At 25.4% G+C, this 22,439-nt stretch overlaps 2 protein-coding genes across 2 annotated transcripts; one reads left to right on the forward strand and one right to left on the reverse strand.

Annotated features, from left to right (window-relative positions):
- Nucleotides 1-1,436: 1,436 nt before the first annotated feature.
- LOC122510636 lies at nucleotides 1,437-4,269 on the reverse strand. Its single transcript, XM_043625450.1, has 2 exons — nucleotides 4,138-4,269; nucleotides 1,437-3,299 (listed from the first exon to the last, which is right to left on the reverse strand). Exon 2 carries the CDS (start codon nucleotides 3,227-3,229, stop codon nucleotides 1,739-1,741), a length of 1,491 nt encoding a protein of 496 aa, XP_043481385.1. The 5' UTR covers nucleotides 3,230-3,299; nucleotides 4,138-4,269; the 3' UTR covers nucleotides 1,437-1,738.
- Nucleotides 4,270-15,078: 10,809 nt separating this feature from the next.
- Nucleotides 15,079-22,273, forward strand: LOC122512632 (leucine-rich repeat-containing protein 15-like; the record flags this gene model as incomplete). Its single annotated transcript, XM_043628579.1, is given in 2 exon segments — nucleotides 15,079-15,167; nucleotides 21,060-22,273. Coding segments are annotated over 2 exon segments (1,302 nt in total), but the record flags the coding sequence as incomplete, so codon positions are not given.
- Between the last annotated feature and the right edge of the window lie 166 nt (nucleotides 22,274-22,439).

The following is a 22,439-nucleotide window of genomic DNA, read 5'->3' on the forward strand; positions in this document are numbered from 1 at the left end:
TTTTTTAAAATAGAAAATAACAAAACAAAAGATAATTTTAAATCAGTAAATGAAATTTTTTTACAAGAAAATTTTTGAATATTTTATTATTAATATTTATTAAATTCATTACTATTTTACTAATTGTTTAAAAATTGTTTTGAAACAATTTGTTTTGAGTCATATTTTGTTAGTTTTATAAGAAATTATTAATTTTATTATTATTTTAAATTATGCGTTTGGAAATTTAAAGAACAGTTGTATAGGTATCGAGGTCATTATATTAGTTGATTGATAAAATAAGCATTCAAAGAAATTGTAATATTTGCAAGGGTAAATAAATCAAATTATTTGCTTCTCTTTCTGGACTCTTAGATATTATTTTTTATTATTTAAGAAAACCTACTTTTTTATATTCATAGTAATTTATTTATATTTATTAACTGATTTGTGATTTCAATTATTACAATAAAAAAAAAGATCTTCAAATTGAATTAGCATTCACGATAAAAATAAAAACTCAAAAATTTTTTATGGTCTTGCGCCTAAATACATAATATTATTTGTAGAAAGCTCGATATAGAAAATGAGAGTAAATACTCAATTAAATTTTGTTAATTTGTGAAAACACATTCTTATTATTTTTAATAATTTTTTAGATTATTTTTATTTTATAATTTTTTTGATAAATAAAAATAATAAAGTATTTTTTTTAAATATTTTCATTGTGCGTGTGTGTATTTTACTTAACGAAGAAGAAACAAAGAATTGAAAAAGTTGGAGAGGGGGTAATGAGATAAAGAGAGATATTTCGCATTTTCTCTCTCGCTCTCATCACCCCAACTGTGATAGTTATGCTCCGCCTCTTTTTACTATTTTAAGTAATGTACCACCACAAATATGCGATCTAAACAATTTTTTCAGAAATTATAGCGAATTTGGCTCTAATAAAAAAATTCACAAGCAAAACGAAAGAATAGAGTAATTACTTTCATTTTATAAATAAAATTGACGTCACTGTATTCTTATAAACAAATACATATATATTATTTATAGACCAAGAAAATTTCATTTATTACACATGAAAATATATTAAAATAATATTGGAAGAAGGTGTTTTTATAATATAAGAAAAAATTAAATAATAGTAAATTACATTTTCTTGTTATTTAATTAAAAAAAAAAGTTTATGATTTACTAATTTTTAAAATTTTTATTTATAATACTACACGATAGAAGAAATAATGATAATATATTTACCGCATATTTGCCAATTTTAGTGCATGTCTTTTTAGAAAATATAAATGTTTACAATACATATATATATAGTGAAAAAACGTCTGAGAAAAGGATATCTCAAATTATTGCTCAATTTTTCACCTTATTTTTAAGAAGACAGAACAGACAAATAAATTTTGTGCTTTTGCAAAAAAAAAAGATAATAATTGTCTTTAAAATTAAATTAGATACATTTTATTTATTATATTAATTATAATGCGTATAATATTCTTCTTATAAAATATAATTTAAATATATCATTGAATACAGTTTTATATTCTATTTTCTCATTTATTTACTTTTACACTCGTTTTAAACCTTACTAACTATAAATAGCCCTCACAGCAAAGGATATTCCAGGATATCATGAAAACTTTTCGTGAATGTCCTAAGGATGTTTATCCTAAAAATATCCTCTACAATAATGGAAAAATTTTTTTTAATACTTTCTCTTAATTCAACTTTTATTACATTTTATTTATTAAACTAAACGAAGAATGAATTTTTTTATTTTATTCCAAAAATTAATTATTTTATCTCTCACACTTATTTTTTCCATGCTAATTTTTATTGCATTTTGTGTTTGATTTCTATTATTTTCGATTTCTTGTTTCCTTCTTCTGTATTCTTTCTCCGCTATAAGCTTTTTATGAAGATCAATTTCGTTGTTGATGATTTCCATTTTCGATTTCGCAGCATCTAGAATAGCTTTAAAACCAAAATTCATTTGAGGACCCATTTCTATATTCAATATTCTATCGATAAATTCTAATTGATTAATTTTTATCCACAATTCATCCTTTTTTATTGCTGTTACAATATCATGATTAAGTTGTTGGAAAATTCGAATCCTTTCTTGTAAGCTAGAGCTGTCATTTAAAGCACTGTCTATTATATGTATAATTGCAGTTACATTTTCTTTTATAGTATTTAAGTTTTCTTCATTTGCAGCTGCTAACGAATTTTCCATATCATTTATAATTTTGATGCATACATTTACCGTAGTTTCTGATAATGAAGCAATTTTTTGTACTGATTGTAAATCAGACTTGGCATCAAGCAGTTTCGCCTCTGAAGACGTTGAAATAATTGGACGTACATTTAAAAGAGAGCTTCTATTTAAACTTCTGGAGTTTCTAATTGCCGAAACAATATTATCATCAATATCAGAAGAATTATTGATATTGAATAGGATTTCTTTCCTTCTTGCTTTTTTAAAAAAAGCAACATTATCCTTATTATCTATTATATATTGTATAAAACCTTCTGTAAAAGGAGATATAATATTATGAAAAGCTAGTAAAACTTTTTCATTTAATAGACCTTTAATGAATTCATGATTTATTGTCGATCCATAAAACTTATATTCTGCTTTAGAGAAAATTATCGAAATGCTTTGAAAACAAACATCAAACTGTTTTATAAACATTTGTTGAAAAGATCTTAAAGTTGATAAAAAATCATCTATATTGTCAGATATTAAACTGTCAGTCTCGATAACTAAAATAATTTTTAGTGATTTAACATTTTTCATTAAATGATAGACATAAAAGGCATTAGTAATGTCTTGTACTGCTCCTCTATTGTCATCAAATCCAGGACAATCCCATAGTGATAAATCGGGAAATACTTTTGAAGTCCATTTAGATGGAATTGTAGTTTCAGCAGATACAAGAGAACCAATTGTAGGTCCATCGGTTTGATTGTCTGCTTTTACTATTCTAATCTGATCAAACCTATTCATTTTTATACTTTTTAACGTATTCCCGATTAAGTAATTAATTAGTGTACTTTTCCCAGATTTCAATTTGCCTACGAAAATTGCTGCATCTTCATTTAAAACACGATTTTTAATAAATGTTTCTGAATCTGAGAAAACATTTATCAAATTCTCTAAGTCTTCATGGGAAAGACTACAATAATTACTTTTAACAAAAAAAATTATTAAGCAGATGATAGCTATTCTGATCATGATTAATCAATGATAAAACTTTTCCAAAAGTTATCTTGCTGGAAACTGTGTCTTGATGTTATTATACTACCTGAAAAGAACATATATAAAGTTAATGAAACTTGAAAAAATTTATTATTAAATTTGGTATATCTATATTGTTATATATTATATTAATATTGTAAATTATTCACACAATGGCTGTCAAAATATTAAATCTGTTTAAAAAATTCTTAGAAGTGAGTCAATAAATCAATAATAAAAATCTTAAATGTCTTTTTTCAAATGTTTCATAGTCTAATGTATGTAAAAACACCAGGGTTTTTATTTTTTTCAATTTTCCTGATAGAAAGCAGGTAGGTAGGTGGGGGTCAGAGCCGGATTTACATCTTCGGGGGCCCTAAGCATTTGTCAGGAGTTACGAAGAAAGGGGCCCTAAGCATTTGTCAGGAGTTACGAAGAAAGGGGCCCTCAGCACTAAGCCCTTACGATTAATTCAAAAAAGTTTAATTTAATTTAATTAAAACATTATTTCTATTTTTATTTACTTATTTTGAAATAAACGATTAAAGCAACTACGTAACACCACTGCAAAATTTAAAAATTAAATTTTTTTTTAATTTAAAAAAAATATAATCTTGAAAATTTTTAGGGGCCCTAAGCAACTGCTTATTTTGCTTATACATATATCCGGCCCTGAATGTAGAGCATGCTTGTTTTTAAGACAAAGAAAAATTGACAAAATTCTCTTTTAATAATATGTGGAGATATATTAGAATCTTCTACGACATTAATATAGTGAAATATGCTTCCCTAATTGAAATGTTAGTTTTCTTTATCTACAGAAAAAACATTTTAAGTGTTTTCTTAGAATTTTTATTTTAATAATTATATTTCATTAACATGTTATAGAAAGAGTGATTGCTTACTTATGCGGCTTTTCCCAATTTTGAGAATTCTTAGGAATAGTCTCAGCTTTACAAAAGATGCACACTTATTCCCTCTTTATTTGTTTAAACACTGAAGCTACGTGGCAGAAAACTAAATATAATATTTGCAAACTTTTCGCAATTTTAAAAACTATAACATTTGATAAAGCAAATAATTTCAAAGCACAATTTTTATATTTATGTACAAGTACCCAATAAGAAAGACACAGATAATTCTCCAATATTTAAAAAAATTCTATATGTATTTAATATTTTTAACTTCAATAACAAACATGGTATGCAATAAACAATTATCAATAGATAATAAACTTTTAATTTATTAAATAAACATATTATAAATCTTACTTACTGTTTATTATTCAAACAAACGTGAGAATACAGTCAAGATTGGTCCACCATTTAAGATGAAATTGACAGATACTAAATATACAAATAAACATTGGTATAAGCTAAAAATGATAATTTAATTCTTAACGGCAATGCCCTTTGAATATCCAACATGGACCGACCTTGACTATATGGGCTAACCTTGACTACATATTTTTTTGAAATCTTTATCACTTTTTTATTTTAAAACTAATCAATTTACCCTATTCATCAAAAGTGTTTCTATTACACAGGACTTTCCAATAATATATTTCAGTTGACCAAATTCATTTTTAAAAAAATGTTATAAACAGAAGTCAAAAAGTGGGCTGACCTTGACAATCTTCCTCTAATATTTTAATTAATTTTTTTGTTTATAATTAATATAAATATTTTAATGAAAATACTTTAAAAATAATTTATTAAATTAGGTTTATTAAATCTGGTCTACCATGACGAGCAACAATAGCCATCGAATCCTGATATTGTTGCATCATATTGCGAGGTGATCCTATAAAAGTAGAAAACAATATAAGCGTTTTTCCCAAGTGTACATCATTTTCCAACACATGATTGTGTAAATAATTCATCAGTCCTTTATATGTTTCACTTCTCACTTGAGCTTGATTATTTGCACAAAATCTTAATCTATTTTTTTCTATTTTTACATAATTGTCAACCACCCATTGTTGAAACAATCTACCTCCATATAAAAATTGATTAAATTCTTTATCTCTTTTACAGCAATTATTTTGTATTTAATGTAGGCAGACCTAGAAATAATATGATTTCTACTTCTGTAATCACTATCACTACGAATCATAATATTATAACCTTTATTTCCAAGTGGATAAAATATGGGATAAATCCATGGTTCAACATTCGAATCTAAATTACTAACCAATTTCAATACCTTTGTAGATTTATTATAAACTGTTAGATAAGATTCTGGTATTTCTCCTTCAGAGTTTGTATTAAAAACTGCAGCAACTTCATTAAAACTTTGCAAATTGTATCTATTTTTATCAAAGTCTTTTTTCAACGTGAACAATAATTGTAACTCAGGAATTTCTTCATTATTTGTCTTGCTAATTCAGCAAGATTTTCTATAGATTTTAAAACGTCTTCATCCAAATTTTCGTTACTTTTTAATCTGTATCTGATTGATTCCTCAGGGTCATAAATAAATAATTGGCCAAAACATGGATCCTCACCTTTATCCGGATATAAAGCACTATTAATTTGATAGTAAATTTGACCTTGAATTTTGTAACAGAATGGTCCTCTTCTTCTGATGCAAAAGAAAAAGAATTATTATACAGCCTAATATTCTTTTTAAAAATGACCTGATTTTAGATGAAACCCTTCTAACAAAAGCCTTAATTCATCTGGATATTGTATTGAAGTTAACACAACACCTTCATGACTACAGCAGTCATTAAAACTACCTTTTTTACCAGCAACTTTTTCATCTTTAAAATGTTTAGCTTGACAATGTGTGCAGTAATAATTCATCGGACCTAGATAATTTTCAACATTCAACTCATTTTGAATTTCATGCTTTAATACTCCTTTACAATAATTTCTTTGACATCGAGTATTCCTTGTTTTTGACAAAGAACTTGTATCACTATTTTTATTTTTTAATTTAAGGTTCTCAGCATGTTCTATTTTGGATTCGACTTGAAGTTTTTTCTTAGTTGAAGTGTGTTTTTCACCTAAATAATTTACGTTATCAATTGTACGTTTTAATTTTTGCCTCTTCCGATAATTTTTTTGAATTTCAGCCCTACTTTCTTTAAGTGTTTTTGACTCCGGAAAGAAATGGTTGTGTATGCTAACTCTGAATAATTTTCATTATCAATTTTTGCCTCTCATGATAATTTTTTTTAATTTCAGCCCTACTTTATTTAAGTGTTGTTGATGCAATATTTTCTTCATTTCTTTCATTTATTATTCTCCAGAAAGAAATTTCTTTCTTAATAGAGTTTTTAGAAAAGTTTGATTCTCCATACTGAAGTTGAATATCTTTTTTATTTAAAAGGCAATTCCAGTCATACACAACTATGCAAGAGATTCCCTACCAATTATCCTAATTTGATCTAATATTAGAAAGTTGTACAGAGGGAAATTTAAATAAAACTATTGTTTTCGAACATTAACATTAAATAATTTCTAATATTACAATAATAGTAATTGACAGAGTGGGCATAATATTAAAAAACAACGATGTTGCGAATGCTATTGCATATACTCCACAAGAAAGACTGTATTGTGGTGGTTGATCAACAGTTGTAAAAACTACTGGTGGTTCAAAAGGATATAATCTAATTAAATAATCTCTTTGATCATGATTTTATAATTTTTTTGATAAATAAAAATAAAGTATTTTTTTTCAAAATATTTTCATTGTGCGTGTGTTTATCATACTTAACAAAGAAAAAATTGAAAAAGTTGGAGAGGGGGTAATGAGAGTAAGAGAGATATTTCGCATTTTCTCTCTCGCTCTCATCACCCCCCACCAGTGATAGTTAAGCTCCGCCTCTTTTTACTATTAAGCAATGTACCACCACAAATATGCGATCTAAACAATTTTTTCAGAAATTATAGCGAATTTGGCTCTAATAAAAAAATTCACAAGCAAAACGAAAGAATAGAGTAATTACTTTAATTTTATAAATAAAATTGACGTCACTGTATTCTTATAAACAAATACATATATATTATTTATAGACCATGAAAATTTCATTTATTACACATATATTAAAATATATTAAAATAATATTGAAAGAAGGTATTTTTATAATAATAAGAAAAAAATGAAAAAAAGTAAATTATATTCTCTTGTTATTTAATTAAAAAAAAAAGTTTATGATTTACTAATTTATTTTCAAATTTTTATTTATAATACTACACGACAGAAGAAATAATGATAAAATATTTACCGCATATTTGCCAATTTTAGTGCATGTCTTTTAAAAAAATATAAATGTTTACAATACATATATATATATAGATAGTGGACAAACGTCTGAGAAAAGGATATCTCGAATTATTGCTCAATTTTTCACCTTATTTTTAAGAAGACAGAACAGACAAATCAATTTTGTGCTTTTGCAAAAAAAGATAATAATTGTCTTTAAAATTAAATTAGATACATTTTATTTATTATATCAATTATAATGCGTATAATATTCTTCTTATAAAATATAATTTAAATATATCATTGAATACAGTTTTATATTCTATTTTCTCATTTATTTACTTTTACACTCGTTTTAAATCTTACAAACTAATAAATAGCCCTCACAGCAAAGGATATTCTAGGATATCATGAAAACTTTTCGTGAATGTCCTAGGGATGTTTATCCTAAAAATATCCTTAGGATATCTCTAGGTTATCATAAAATATCCATTAGGGTAACAAATGTTCCTATTGATTGTAAATTAGACCTGACATCAAGCAGTGCCGCCTCTGAAGACGTTGAAATAATTGGACGTACATTTAAAAGAGAACTTCTATTTAAACTACTGGAGTTTCTAATTGCCGAAACAATATTATCATCAATATCAGAAAAATTATTGATATTGAATAGGATTCCTTTCCTTCTTGCTTTTCTAAAAAAAGCAACATTATCCTTATTATCTATTATATATTGTAAAAAAGCTTTTGTAAAAGGATATATATAATATTATGAAAAGCTAGTAAAACTTTTTCATTTAATAGATCTTTAATGAATTCATGATTTATTGTCCATTCATGAAACTCATATTCTGCTTTAGAGAAAATTATCGAAATGCTTTGAAAACAAACATCAAACTGTTTTATAAACATTTGTTGAAAAGATCTTAAAGTTGATAAAAAATCATCTATATTGTCAGTCATTAAACTGTTAGTCTCGATAACTAAAATAATTTTTAGTGATTTAACATTTTTCATTAAATGATAGACATAAAAGGCATTGGTAATGTCTTGTACTGCTCCTCTATTGTCATCAAATCCAGGACAATCCCATAGTGATAAATCGGGAAATACTTTTGAAGTCCATTTAGATGGAATTGTAGTTTCAGCAGATACAAGAGAACCAATTGTAGGTCCATCGGTTTGATTGTCTGCTTTTACTATTCTTATCTGCTCAAACCTATTCATTTTCATACTTTTTAACGTATTCCCGATTAAGTAATTAATTAGTGTACTTTTCCCAGATTTCAATTTGCCCACGAAAATTGCTGCATCTTCATTTAAAACACGATTTTTAATAAATGTTTCTGAATCTGAGAAAACATTTATCAAATTCTCTAAGTCTTCATGGGAAAGACTACAATAATTACTTTTAACAAAAGAAATTATTAAGCAGATGATAGCTATTCTGATCATGATTAATCAATGATAAAACTTTTCCAAAAGTTATCTTGCTGGAAACTGTGTCTCGATGTTATTATGCTACCTGAAAAGAACATATAATATATAGAGTTAATGAAACTTGTAAAAATTTATTATTAAATTTGGTATATCTATATTGTTATATTAATATTGTAAATTTTGCACATACATAATGGCCTGCAAAATATTAAATGTGTTTCAAAATTTTTTAGAAGTGTGTCAATAAATCAATAATAAAAATCTTAAATGTCTTTTTTCAAATGTTTCATAGTCTAATGTATGTAAAAACACCAAGGTTTTTATTTCTTTCAATTTTCCTGATAGAATGCTGGTAGGTGGGTGGGAGGTCCTAAAATTACTGATTTCAATTTAGTAGCAATAGTTATATTCATTTCTTAAACGTGCCAGATTTAATCTAAAAACTTTTTATTTTTTTTAAACTTTTAATATTTCTAAAAAATATTAAAATTACGATAAAATATTACGGCCCATGTGCTGTAATAAACGATTTTGGAAATGTTTTACTAAAAAATATAAATTATTTTAACACAAAGTCCTTGAAATTTTCTAAGAAAATAATTTCTTTTTTTTAAAGCCACGTGTACAATTCTTAATAGTAAACATTAATGTGAGTTATCACGAAAAATACCACATTTATAATGCCTTTAAGAAAAAAGTATTTTGAAAATTCAAATATGTACGAGAATATTCAACCAATAAAAAAATACAAGCCACTAGTAAGAAAATTATTAGGATTCCGTTGCTAAAAATTAGTACACATTATTTTATGTATTTTCACGGTCAGATTACAGGAAAAATATAGCAAACATGATTAGAGCTGATATTCATAGTTTTCCACGAAAAACATCAAATTTTGTCCGATTTTGTAGTTTTCGACAAAATTCATTATAATTAAACAAGTGTTAACAAATTTTTTTCAAAAATATTAAATATTATCCGAAATAATATAATAAAATAATAATAATAAAATCTATAAATAAGAAATTACCTATCACTGATTCATTTAGACTGCTGCTAATGTGAATAGAATCCAAGATTTCCTTTTAAAGTAGACTATTGTAATCAGTCACATAGACTTTGTAATCACTTTATATATTTAGTTCGTATTAATTTCAAATAAATTTTTAATGAGTACATTCGACTTACAGAATAGTTAAAACGAAGCTACTTTAGGCATTACAAAAAGTGGTCACATATCCGAACAGTACTGTTCGACTATTGTAATCATTAACAGAAAATTTTTCTCCGTGTAAAAGTACCCAATAAGAAAGACACAGATAATTCTCCAATATTTAAAAAAATTCTATAGGTATGTATTTAATATTTTTAACTTTAATAACAAATACGGTATGTAAGCAACAATTATCAATAGATAATAAACTTTTAATTCATTAAATAAACATATTATAAATCTTCCTTCCTGTTTATTATTCAAACAAACGTGAGAATACAGTCAAGATTGGTCCCCCATTTCAGATAAATTTGACAGATACTTTTTAAATAAATATAAATATACAAATAAACATTGGTACAAGCTCAAAATGATAATTTATTTCTTAATGGTAATGCTCTTTGAATTTCGAACATATGGACCGACCTTGACTATAAGGGCCAACCTTGATTACATATTTTTTTGAAATCTTTATCACTTTTTTATTTTAAAACTAATCAATTTACCCTATTCAGCAAAAGTGTTTCTATTACACAGGACTTTCCAACAATATATTTCAGTTGAGCAAATTCATTTTTAAAAAAATGTTATAAACAGAAGTCAAAAAGTGGGCCGACCTTGACAATTTTCCTCTAATATTTTAATTAATTTATTTTGTTTATAATTAATAAATATTTAAATGAAAATACTTTAAAACACTTTTTTTAAAAATAATTTATTAAATTAGGTAGTAAAATAATTTAAATAGCATTGTACAGCATTTATAGCATTCTCTTATTTTATAGATATGATGACTCAAGTGATCAACAGTTATTTAGTTGTTGTAATTTCCAAAGTCAGACGTAGTAAAATTCAACTGGTTTTTTTCATATGAATTTACTGGGTAAAGTTGCATCACTAGTGTCAATCTATCCACAATTGCCAGTATAAACTAAATGATAAAAAATTTATTATTTCATTGTTTTTTTATTCTAAAATATCAATATTAATCAACTTTTACATCCCTTAGAATTAATAAATAATGAAAAAAAAAACAGTTTGTAACTACAATAATTACTTACACTTAATATCAATTGGTGATTTATTTTACATCCAAATACGCTAATAACAAGGGGGGATAGTTCGATTTGTTCAATAAATTCATTAACCTAGAAAGCAAAGTTTTTTTTACATAAAACTAATATTTGGGGCGTCCCACGTCAAACGGACCAAAGCTCTGTCCAAAATTCTACAAACGTAAAAAAATGTTTATAAAATATCGTCCGCCATATTGGATCCTCCATTTTGAATTTTAAACCCTGGTGGCAGATTCGTGATAAGCAAGCACAGAAACCCTCAAACAACAAATTTTAAGCAATTCCCAACGATAATAATAATTTTTAATAAGTTTTAAAAATATTGTCCGCCATATTGGATCGACCATTTTGAATTTTTAAATTCTGAGGTCAGATTCATAATCAGTGACCTCAAAAACCCCCGAGTAAGAAATGTTTGGTCCGTTTTGTGTGGAACATATATACAATACATTCTCTAAGAAAATAATTTACCTCATGTTTTAATTTTACTTCTTGTGCTAAATAAAGAAGATGTTCCTTAGTCTTAATAGCCTGTTTTTTATTTCAGAAAAAATGTATTACGTATCATTTTACTATATTACTATAAAAATACTTTTATGAATCTATAGATTTTTAATATTTAAGACTATTATTTTTAAATAATCTAACAATTTTTTTCCACTATATATGTTATAAATGCTTTAAAAATTAAAATTTTTACCACATCACTTTTGTTTATATATATAAAAAAATTATTATTGAATCAAATTATTTTATTACTATAAATATAATTACCTCCAAATTTACATTATAACAAGAGGTACAGACGTAGATGAATTTTAAAAATAATCCACTAAATAAAAATAGATCCATTAGATAAAAATGTGAATCTTTTTCTTCAAATACATATGTCACGACCGTTGAGTAAAGTACAGTTATTATTGACAAGAAATTTACTATCATTGAAATTGAAATTTGAAATTTGTAAACATTGTTAATTTTTTGTGCTATACTTTTTAATTCCATATACTGTAATCTAATAAGAAAAAAAAGTGTAAGAGGTTCTTTAGAATAATTTATTAGGTATATATTTTGAAATGAAAGAGAAAAAAATTATCTTTTACATACTTTACAATCTGTATCATATTCGATGTATACAAGAAAGAGAATTTTTTTTTCCATTTTATATTATTGTTTATTTGCTTCAAAGAGTATCCAATTAATCTGCATTAGTAAAAAAATATAATCAGAATAAAATTTATTATAAAAAATGTATAAGAATATTAATAAGTGAAAATGTTCGCCGGAGTTTAAAAAATATGACCAGGGATAAAAATTTTTATAAAAAACTAGTTTTATACTAGATGATGAATAATACCCCAAAATAAGATGAAAAATAAAAATTCTATCCATAAACAAAATGTTTATGTTGGAATAAGTAGTTGGAAATCAAAAGTATAATAAATATAAAATAGAAATATATTTTTCAATTTTTAGATTTGCTCAAAAGAGTTTCAATTTTTTAAATTAATCTGAATTAGAAATAAAATTTAAAAGCAATAATAAGACTTTTAATATGCCTTTTGTTACTTCTTACATGTAAATATTTTCTGTTATTAATTATAACAATTTTTCATACATTCATTAACAAATTGTTAAATAAAATTAAACTATAGAAAAACACTTACTTTATAAGAAATCCAAAATTTAGATCAATAGTCATTTGTATCATTACTAATAGTTCATAGTATAACGAGCAGTAGCAAATCCTCCAGAAGGTGTACTTCTCGAATAAAATATAATTATTAATAACAACCACAATATGAAAACAACAATTCGCTAAGTTTAAAATAACAGAGTGATAAAATATTTTTTGATAGATTTCGTCTAACATATAGCCATCAATATGATGATATAATAATTCTAATCTTTCCAGGCACACTTCTTCTTCCTATCAAATTTTAAAATTTAGATGTAAAAAAACATGATTTATAACATTAATTATAACATATGATTGATAACACAATTCTATTTAAATTTTATATATTACAAAAATTTCTAATATAATTATAAAAAAAAATTATTTACCTTACTCATTAGCAAAGTTATAATCAGTGAAACGATGGCAGATAATTGATTTAAACTATAAATTATAATCAGTATTGTCCGACTGTTAGTCAAATATTCTGAAGTAAAATTACATTTCTTGTATTCTGATGCAAAAAACATAATTGAAAGTGAAAACATTATTGTTAATGTGTAAATATAAGTTAAAATCGGTATACTACGTCCATGGGGAAATTTGAAAATCTTGAATCCTAAAATCGTGTTTATCATTGACGATGGTAATAATGCAATTGTCAAATTCTTCGGCGACCAGGTAACAATTTTTTTTATTTTCTCTTCTATTGCCATTATTTAGATATTATTCTATTGTCAATTGACTTTAAATGAATTTTTCACTTTAAATATATATTGCTTACAAAAAATTGGAAAGTCATAATAAATTATATATATTAAATATACTGAATTGTTGAGAAAAAAGTTTATATTTAAGAAAATTTCAATTCACACTCATAATGAATTATTCTTATTATCTACAACTATATAAAATCGATTCTCAAGTTGCGTGTTATATATCGTGACTAATTTGAATAAATATAGTTTGCACTAATATAAACTAAAAAGTATTAAGTGTTTTCCTTTTGAAAGGATATAATTATGCTATCTATAAAGAGTAATTCTAAATTACTGTCAAGTGCGATTATGAAAAGATAATTAAATATATATATTTAACAAAAAAAAAATATATATATATTTATAAATTAAAATATTAGTTTAATTTTGGTTAAAACCTAATTGTAAACATCTACAAATAACTAATACATTTATGCCCCTAAACATTTTAAAATTAATTTTTATAATTTCATTCAAATGTGAGGATTTTTATGATGATAAAATTTCTATAATAAACCATTTAAATTACAAGAACGTGCACCACGTGAAAAAAGAGATATTTTATTGATACTTCCAATTTTTATCATTGACTACAAGCTCACACGAATAGGATACGTCTGAATAACAATACATTTTTTCTTAATAATTGAAAGTATTTTTATTGAATCTGCGATAATCATTCAACATTTTATAGAATTCGTTGAATACAAAGTTTCATTAAAGATATAATTATCAAAGCTTTATTTCAAATGACAATATTATTTAATAGATTAAAAAAACCGTTATTCACATAAATATCTAGAAAATATGATTAATTAATAGCTTTCATAAAATTTAATTTATGGTTTTTTAAGAACCTCGGATAGTAAGTTCACAAGACTTATTAGATTCTTGAAAAACTTATTTGACTTCTCTATTTCTGGAAAATTTCTGATACTATTATTTAACTGTTCTGTAATATTTGAATATTCAATTTTAATTGCTTTTTTCTTCTTATCCAGCATTTCGAGGTTAATTATATTCAACTGATAATCAATTTCAGAAATCAAAGTTTTCATACGCATTTGTGATCCATATAGAATTGCTTTTATACCGATCTCAAGCACCACACTCTCATTTTTTTTCAGTAATTTATCAATAAATTGCAATTGAGTAATTTTTTTCATCAAGTCATATTTTTCAACATCTTTTGTAATACCATAAGAAACACCTTGTAGAATGTTTATCTTTTCATGGAAATTGTCATTTATCAGTACAGTTTCTATTAGATCTTTATGTACTGTTAGATTGCTTTTGAGGATTTCTAATTCTTCATCTGATGACATTTGTGCGGTACTATTAAAGAGATTTATAATGTTTTCGAATATTTCTTTGACAGTATTTTGAAACTTAATAAATACATCCAATGATTGCAATCTATTTGAAGCTGAGTGCAAGCAATTTAAAGATTTAGTTGAAATACTTGTCTGTACATTCTGAAGACAGCGCCTCTTTACGCTTCTGGAATTTCTAATAGAATTAATAATATTAACATCAATATCACTGGAATTGATGATACCTTCATGTTCTGATATTCTAAAGATACCAATATGATTAGTATTGTCAATTAAAAATTTTAAGAAATGTTTTCCAAAATAAGATATTTTAATACCATTAGGATCCATAGATGGCTCTAGAATATTATATTTTAAAATTCTAACAATATCTGTAGAATTCCGTTTCAATTTTTGAGACGTATTACCTACTTTTGTGAAAATGATTGATACGCTTGCAAAAAGTTTTTCAAAATCTCTTCCAAAAATTTCTTCAACAGATTTCAGAAGTTTTACAAACTCGTCAACACGTTCATTTTCAATACCATGAAAATCGAAAACTAATACAATTTTTAGACTCTTAACATTCTTTATCAATTGATAGATGTAAAATGAATTATTAATGTCTTGTACTTCTCCTCTATTGTCATCAAATCCAGGAGTATCCCAGAGGGATAAATTAGGGAATTTATTGGATTTATATCGACTGGTTAACTTAGTTTCCGATGATAAATAAGTACCTATTTTCGGTCCATGTATTTCATTGTCAATTCTTTTTATTCTAAACACATTATAATAATCTTTTTGAGCTATCAACTTATTGCCAATTAAGTAATTAATTAGGGTACTTTTTCCAGATTTTGCATTTCCTAGGAAAATTGCAGCTCTTTCATTTGTAACATTATTTTTAATCTCTGCCTCCGCTTCTGAAAAAGAATTTTTTATCTCCTCTATTTGAGTGTCAGTAAGCGCACAATTCTCTCCTTTAACAAGATTAATGATTAAGCAGCTGATGACTATTTTAATCATAGTTAATAAATGATAAAACCTTTTTAACAGTATGATGTAGTTGCAATCTTTTTTGGTTGATATAATTGTACACCCTGAAAGATACACAGAGATTTGATAATTTTAGTGAATGGTCCAGACATTTACAAGCTAATTAGAAATGAGACTTTCGTCAAAGTATTACTTTTTAAGGAATACTTAATACAAATCATATTTTATTGATTATTTCATCATTTATTTTAAATAACTTATTGCGAAAGTAACAGCTTATTACTATTGGAATTAGATAACGCCAAGAGACCAAATGATCATTCGTCCGAATACGCGAGCTTATTGAAATTCATCGACAATATACACTAATACACACAAGTTACTACTAATACAGACAAACAGACACTTAGGACTTGAAGAAACAGATTTTAGACCTGGAATTTTATTGCACTCTTTGACGTCACAAGGATTGAAGACTCAGAACCAATGAAACAACCATTAAGTCTAGGTACAGACAGTCTGGTGCAAAGCCCCAAAGTGCACAGTGTTCTACTCCAAACATTCAATAAGAAAAAACACATACGGTTCAAAATAAAAAAATCGACAATATGTGCCTAACTTTTTAAAAGAAAATAAAATCTTTGAAATGTTGAAAAAATTGTCTGCTTTGTTAGTTATGTTTTAAAATATGTCAAAAATCATAAAATGCAAGATCAAGGAATACTTATTAGCTTAATAATATTTTTCTAGTAATCACATATTTAACCTATTTCAATATGATGAAATTACAAAAAAAAAGTTTATAGTAATAATAAATTTTTTATTTTTAGTTACTTTAATTATTTAATTACTGAATTTACCTGTTAAATAATAATAACATATTATTTAGCGTGTGAATCGTTTTAATATGAATTTCTGAAAATATTTTTTGATATCTAACCAAATAGATTTTAGAAATTTTCTTTCTATCTATGTAACGTCTGACTTCACTCCTAAAAAAAGATATGTCGAACGGGACACGATGACAAAAAATAATAAACATGAATTTTTATTTTTGTTATTATTCGAAAACTTGAATTTAGTTTTAATTGTGTATTTACACAAATAATATACGTATACTAGAAAATTTTTTTATTCATTAATAACCATTTAAAAATGCTCGCCTTAAAAAAAACTTGTGGACACGATGACCAAAAAGAAGATGTATTCTTTTCTTATTATTATCAAAATATCATTTTACTGATTTTTAAATTGATTTTGACATTTATTTATGCTCACGTATTATCAAATTTATATCGTACTTCATTTATTTCATAATATAGTTTTACAACTTTTAATTGTGATCCAAATTTGAAAACCGGTAAATATGTGGGTGAGGACACGATGACATTAAAAAATTCCAAATCTGGGGACACGTTCAAAATTCTTTAATTTTCGCATTTAGTGTTATAAACATTCTCACTACTTTCCTATATTACACTTTATACATTGGAGAACACGTACACGAAGAAACATTTTATTTTATATAATAAAAAATTGAATTAAAAATTTTTTTATATCATAAAATGTATATAGGGACACGGGACACGATGACATTTTGGACATATTTTTACTATTTTGTACCTGTTGTATCAATAAAAAATTAAATTAAATAACCAGGTATTGTAGATAAAATTATACTCTGTAAGATGTTTGTATTTAAAATCATGAATTTTTAACAACCAAATTATTATTTATCCAGGACAAGATTTCAACGATTTCTTGATTTTAACCCATACACGAACAAACATTTACACAGTAAATTCATTATAATATTGTTTGATAACACTGGCCACGACAACAATTGTATAATTAAACTATCCAGAGTTAGAATTTTACAAAATTTTATTATTATTATATTTTAGAATAAAAAAAGTATTTCGCGTTTATTACATTAAAGTAAAATCTTTAAAAAACTTTAAAAAATTTTTTAAGTTAAGTTTGTTCAGTTAATTATTGAAAAAGTAAATACTTACAGAATAGATAGTTAGTGTTACATATAAGGAACGAACTATATATTCTTTTATATTGGCTCCCACTTTAAAGCAACGTGGGACAAAAGTAAATGTATTATTTGCATACATTTATATTTTTTCCAAACTTGTACAATTTTTTAAAACAGATACTTAAAATGAGATAATAAATTTTATGTATTACTATTCAATGAACAAGTTGCAGATAATTTGAAAAATATGAAAATAACTAAAAATTTCGCTGTTTTAAGAAGGGAATAGATTTTTTTTATAAGATTTACAGGAATTGTCAAAAATTTTTAACTGATTTTAAAAAACCTTGAATCTATATTCCTTCATTATAAAAGCCTGCAGGCAATAATGAGAGAAGAATTATCAATCCATCCAAGTCCCAATGGGAAGTAAACGATTGGTTCAATAATGGGCCATGCTTGGCGAACTCCGTTCCATTATTGGAACATTAATGGCAACCATCATTGGACCACCAATGGTTTAAACTTGGGATGATCACGCTACTGCCAATGATCGGTAGCCAAGCATCGGGCCAATATTAGTTGCCAAGGAATTGCCAAGAAAACAAAATCGATTTTTAAAAGCTTGATTTTTTATTGGTAGCCAACAAAAAACCAAGGTTTTGAAAATTGATTTTTTTTAATTATTAATTAAAATTTATTTTCAAAAAATATATTTTTCAAAAATTAATTTAAAAAAAATATATTTTTCAAAAATATATATTTTTTTAAATTAATAGAACATATTAATTTAATTTGTCACCTCTGGTAAAACAAAGATGAAAGACTGATAAATTCCCTCACTTTATATCTTACAGTGGAGGGATAACTGTGAATGTCTTTGCGAGAGAGGAGCAGGTACTTATAGAGCCAGTGTAACAGGTCACAAGCGAGAAGAAATCACTGGCATGCACTCTGGCAGCGCTTGTCGGAAGTGGCGCAACGTTGGTTGCCAAGCGCTGTGTCGATAATGTCAGGATATGCATGCGCGCCAGAAAACAGTTCCGACAAGCGCCGCCAGAGTGCATGCTAGTGATTTTTTCTCGCTTGTGACCTGTTTCACTGGCTCTATATAAGTACCTGCTCCTCTCTCGCAAAGACATTCACAGTTATCCCTCCACTGTAAGATATAAAGTGAGGGAATTTATCAGTCTTTCATCTTTGTTTTACCAGAGGTGACAAATTAAATTAATATGTTCTATTAATTTAAAAAAATATATATTTTTAAAAAATAAATTTTTGAAAAATATATTTTTTAAAAATAAATTTTAATTAATAATTAAAAAAAACCAATTTTTAAAACCTTGGTTTTTTGTTGGCTGACAATAAAAAGTCAAGCTTTTGAAAATCGATTTTGTTTCCTTGGCAATTCCTTGGCAACTAATATTGGCCCGATGCTTGGCTACCGATCATTGGCAGTAGCGTGATCATCCCAAGTTTAAACCATTGGTGGTCCAATGATGGTTGCCAATTGTTTTGCCAAGAAAAAACCATTGGGCACCAAGCATGGCCCATTATTGAACCAATCGTTAACATTGGCAACTTCCCGTTGGGGTCAGGAAAAAATAAATGAAAACATGAAAATCTTATTAACTTTTCAACAGCACTGCCAACTTCTTCAGAAACTAAAATTTTATTAATGATTGCAAATGATATTTGACAATCATATGGCGTTGTCATATTTAAACAGATGGTTATATACTGCAGATATTGCATTTATATATCGTATAAGGTTATACCTGAAAACATGTATTCATTTACTTGCATTAATTAAAAAATGAAAAATATTAAAGATAGATCTATTTATTGAATAAAATTTATTTTGGTAATAACTCTAAGGACAAAAGTCTGTTTAAGAATTTATATTTTTTAAAATCTCAGACAGATTAATTAGGCAAATTTCTTTATTAAGAAAAAAGTCATTTCTGTTAATTTTTGCGAAAATATAACAAATTTTTATTTTTTGATAGTTAAATCTTTTTATCGAATAAATAGTAAAAAAAATATTATTTTCCCGAATATTTGTGAAAGAAGAATAAAAAATATTTGCGTTTAACAAATAAAAAAATATTAAACGTGGCTTCTTTAATCTAGTTCTTCATATATATTATACTTACTCAATTTCCTTTCATCATAAACCAACATTAGAAAAATTTTAAAAAGTACAGGCGAAACCGATTTCCGTCATCAGGTTAGTTATTAAATTAATTATTTATTTATTATAGAAACGGGAGAAACCCTTTCGTATTATTAGTTATTAAATTATTTTTTTGTACAGTAATGTAATCGATAATACCTTATAACATTGTTTCTTTTATATTAGAAATCTAAAAAACGGCACCTATAACATAAAAATAGATTTCTTTACCTAATTTACATTTTTAAAATTCTGTTTAACATATTTTCGTAAGACTTTATTTGTATATTCGAATTATCATAAAAAAATTGTCACAAAAAAAATATTTTTTAAATTATTTATTTCAGATTACATAGAAAATAGATTAAAAAATATGGAGTTCATATTGTGGGTTTTAGGATATCTGTCATTTTTACGAGTATTGCAATCGCAAAATGATAATTATCCATTAAATAATTGTCTATGCACAGTAAAGTCCAACTGGTTCAGAAATTTAACATGTGGCGGTTATAAAATTAAAATTGATAATAATCAATACAATTCAGTAAAACTATCATGCAACAATAATACAGAATTATTATCGTTCAATTATAATATTAGTTTTCAAATTAATGAAGAATTTAATTTCACAAGGAGACAAAACTACAAAATAAAAAATTGTCATATCAGTGCCAGAACAGATTTCAGTAACATTTTTAAAATTAACATTGTTAAACCTCGTTCTATTTATTTGAAAATTATTACCAAAAAAAATGTAACACTCTCAAAGTATAATAATTTTCAAAAATATGAAAATTTCACAATGTTGGGCATTTCATTAAGCAAGAATCTAAAAATCGAAAATGAAGCATTAGATAATATAGATTCATTGAAATCTATTGTAATTAAGAAAAACAAAAATGTATTCTTATCAAAAATGATTCTAAAACATTTAAATGATCTTAGAATTTTTAACAATCTAATTTTAAATTTTCCAAATAATACATTTGACCATTTGTCATCATTGAAAATTCTCCAAATGTGGAATAATAGTTTGATTTCATTGAGCGCTAATTTATTTTATAATTTGGAAAAATTAGAAATATTAGATTTGAGTAAAAATTTAATTGTTAAAATTTCAGAAGGGACACTTGACAAATTATATAAATTAAAAACACTAAGTCTAGATAAAAATTTATTACAAATTCTTCCAAATGATTTATTCAAAGACTGCAGAAACATACAAGAGATTATTCTTTCTGACAATTATTTAAATACGTTACCTGAAAATATATTCCGTGGCTTGAATACTCTACTTTCTTTAGAATTAGAAAACAACTATCTAATAGATCTTTCAGAAACAATATTTGATGATTTAAAGAATTTATAGTTTGTAAATTTGAATGGAAATAATTTAAAAGTACTACCTGTTGGTTTATTAAAAAATTTGCAAAATCTAAATGAAATTGATTTTGGAAACAATGAATTCGAGAAATTTCCTTATAATATTTTTCTTGATTTAAAGAATTTGCAGAGAATAAATATTAGTGTTAATAATTTAAAAAATCTTTCAGAGGAAAATAAGATTCTAGAATTGCCGACTAATTTAACGGAAATATATCTAAATGATAATAATTTGAAAGAAAGAGCACAAGATTTGTTTATAAACAAGACAACATTAACAGTAATTGATCTTCAAAGAAATAAATTACGTGCGATACCTGAAAATTTGTTTTTTGGTTTGGATTATCTAGAAACTGTGGATTTAAGTAAAAATTTATTAACAGAACTATCAGGCTCTTTTGGTAAATTAAAAAAATTAAGAGAAGTCAGCTTTGATAAAAATAGAATTAAAAACGTATCTAAAAATCTATTTAACGGTTGCACTGATCTACAATACATAAGTTTCACTAAAAATAAATTGAGTTCAATACCAGACAACTGCTTCTTTGGTTTGACTCACCTAAATATATTATATTTTGATAAGAATCATTTAGTGACACTTACAAGAAACACATTTGGAGTTTTAAACAACTTGAATTACTTGGGTCTTAGTCATAATTATTTAAACAATCTAACAAGCAATTTATTTGAAGGCTTGGAAAACTTGATGGAACTTGGTCTTGGTAATAATCTTTTATTCTCTCTACCCGATAATTTCTTTTTCGGCTTGAAAAATTTATTTAAAAAATTATTATTGGTCCAATAAAAAAAAGCAATAATCCCTCTTTAATTTGCAATCAAGAAACAAGGAATTGGTCAAAAATTTTTCGAGTTATGAATTTTTTTCAGATTTTTTTCCAATTTTCGTTTTTCTGATACGGGCGGGTGGGGACGCTGGCTATCAAAAATTTATTTAAAAAATTGTTAATAGTC

This window comes from Leptopilina heterotoma, unplaced genomic scaffold (genome assembly GCF_015476425.1).
Source record: "Leptopilina heterotoma isolate Lh14 unplaced genomic scaffold, ASM1547642v1 Lhet_1, whole genome shotgun sequence".
Lineage (NCBI taxonomy): Eukaryota > Metazoa > Arthropoda > Insecta > Hymenoptera > Figitidae > Leptopilina > Leptopilina heterotoma.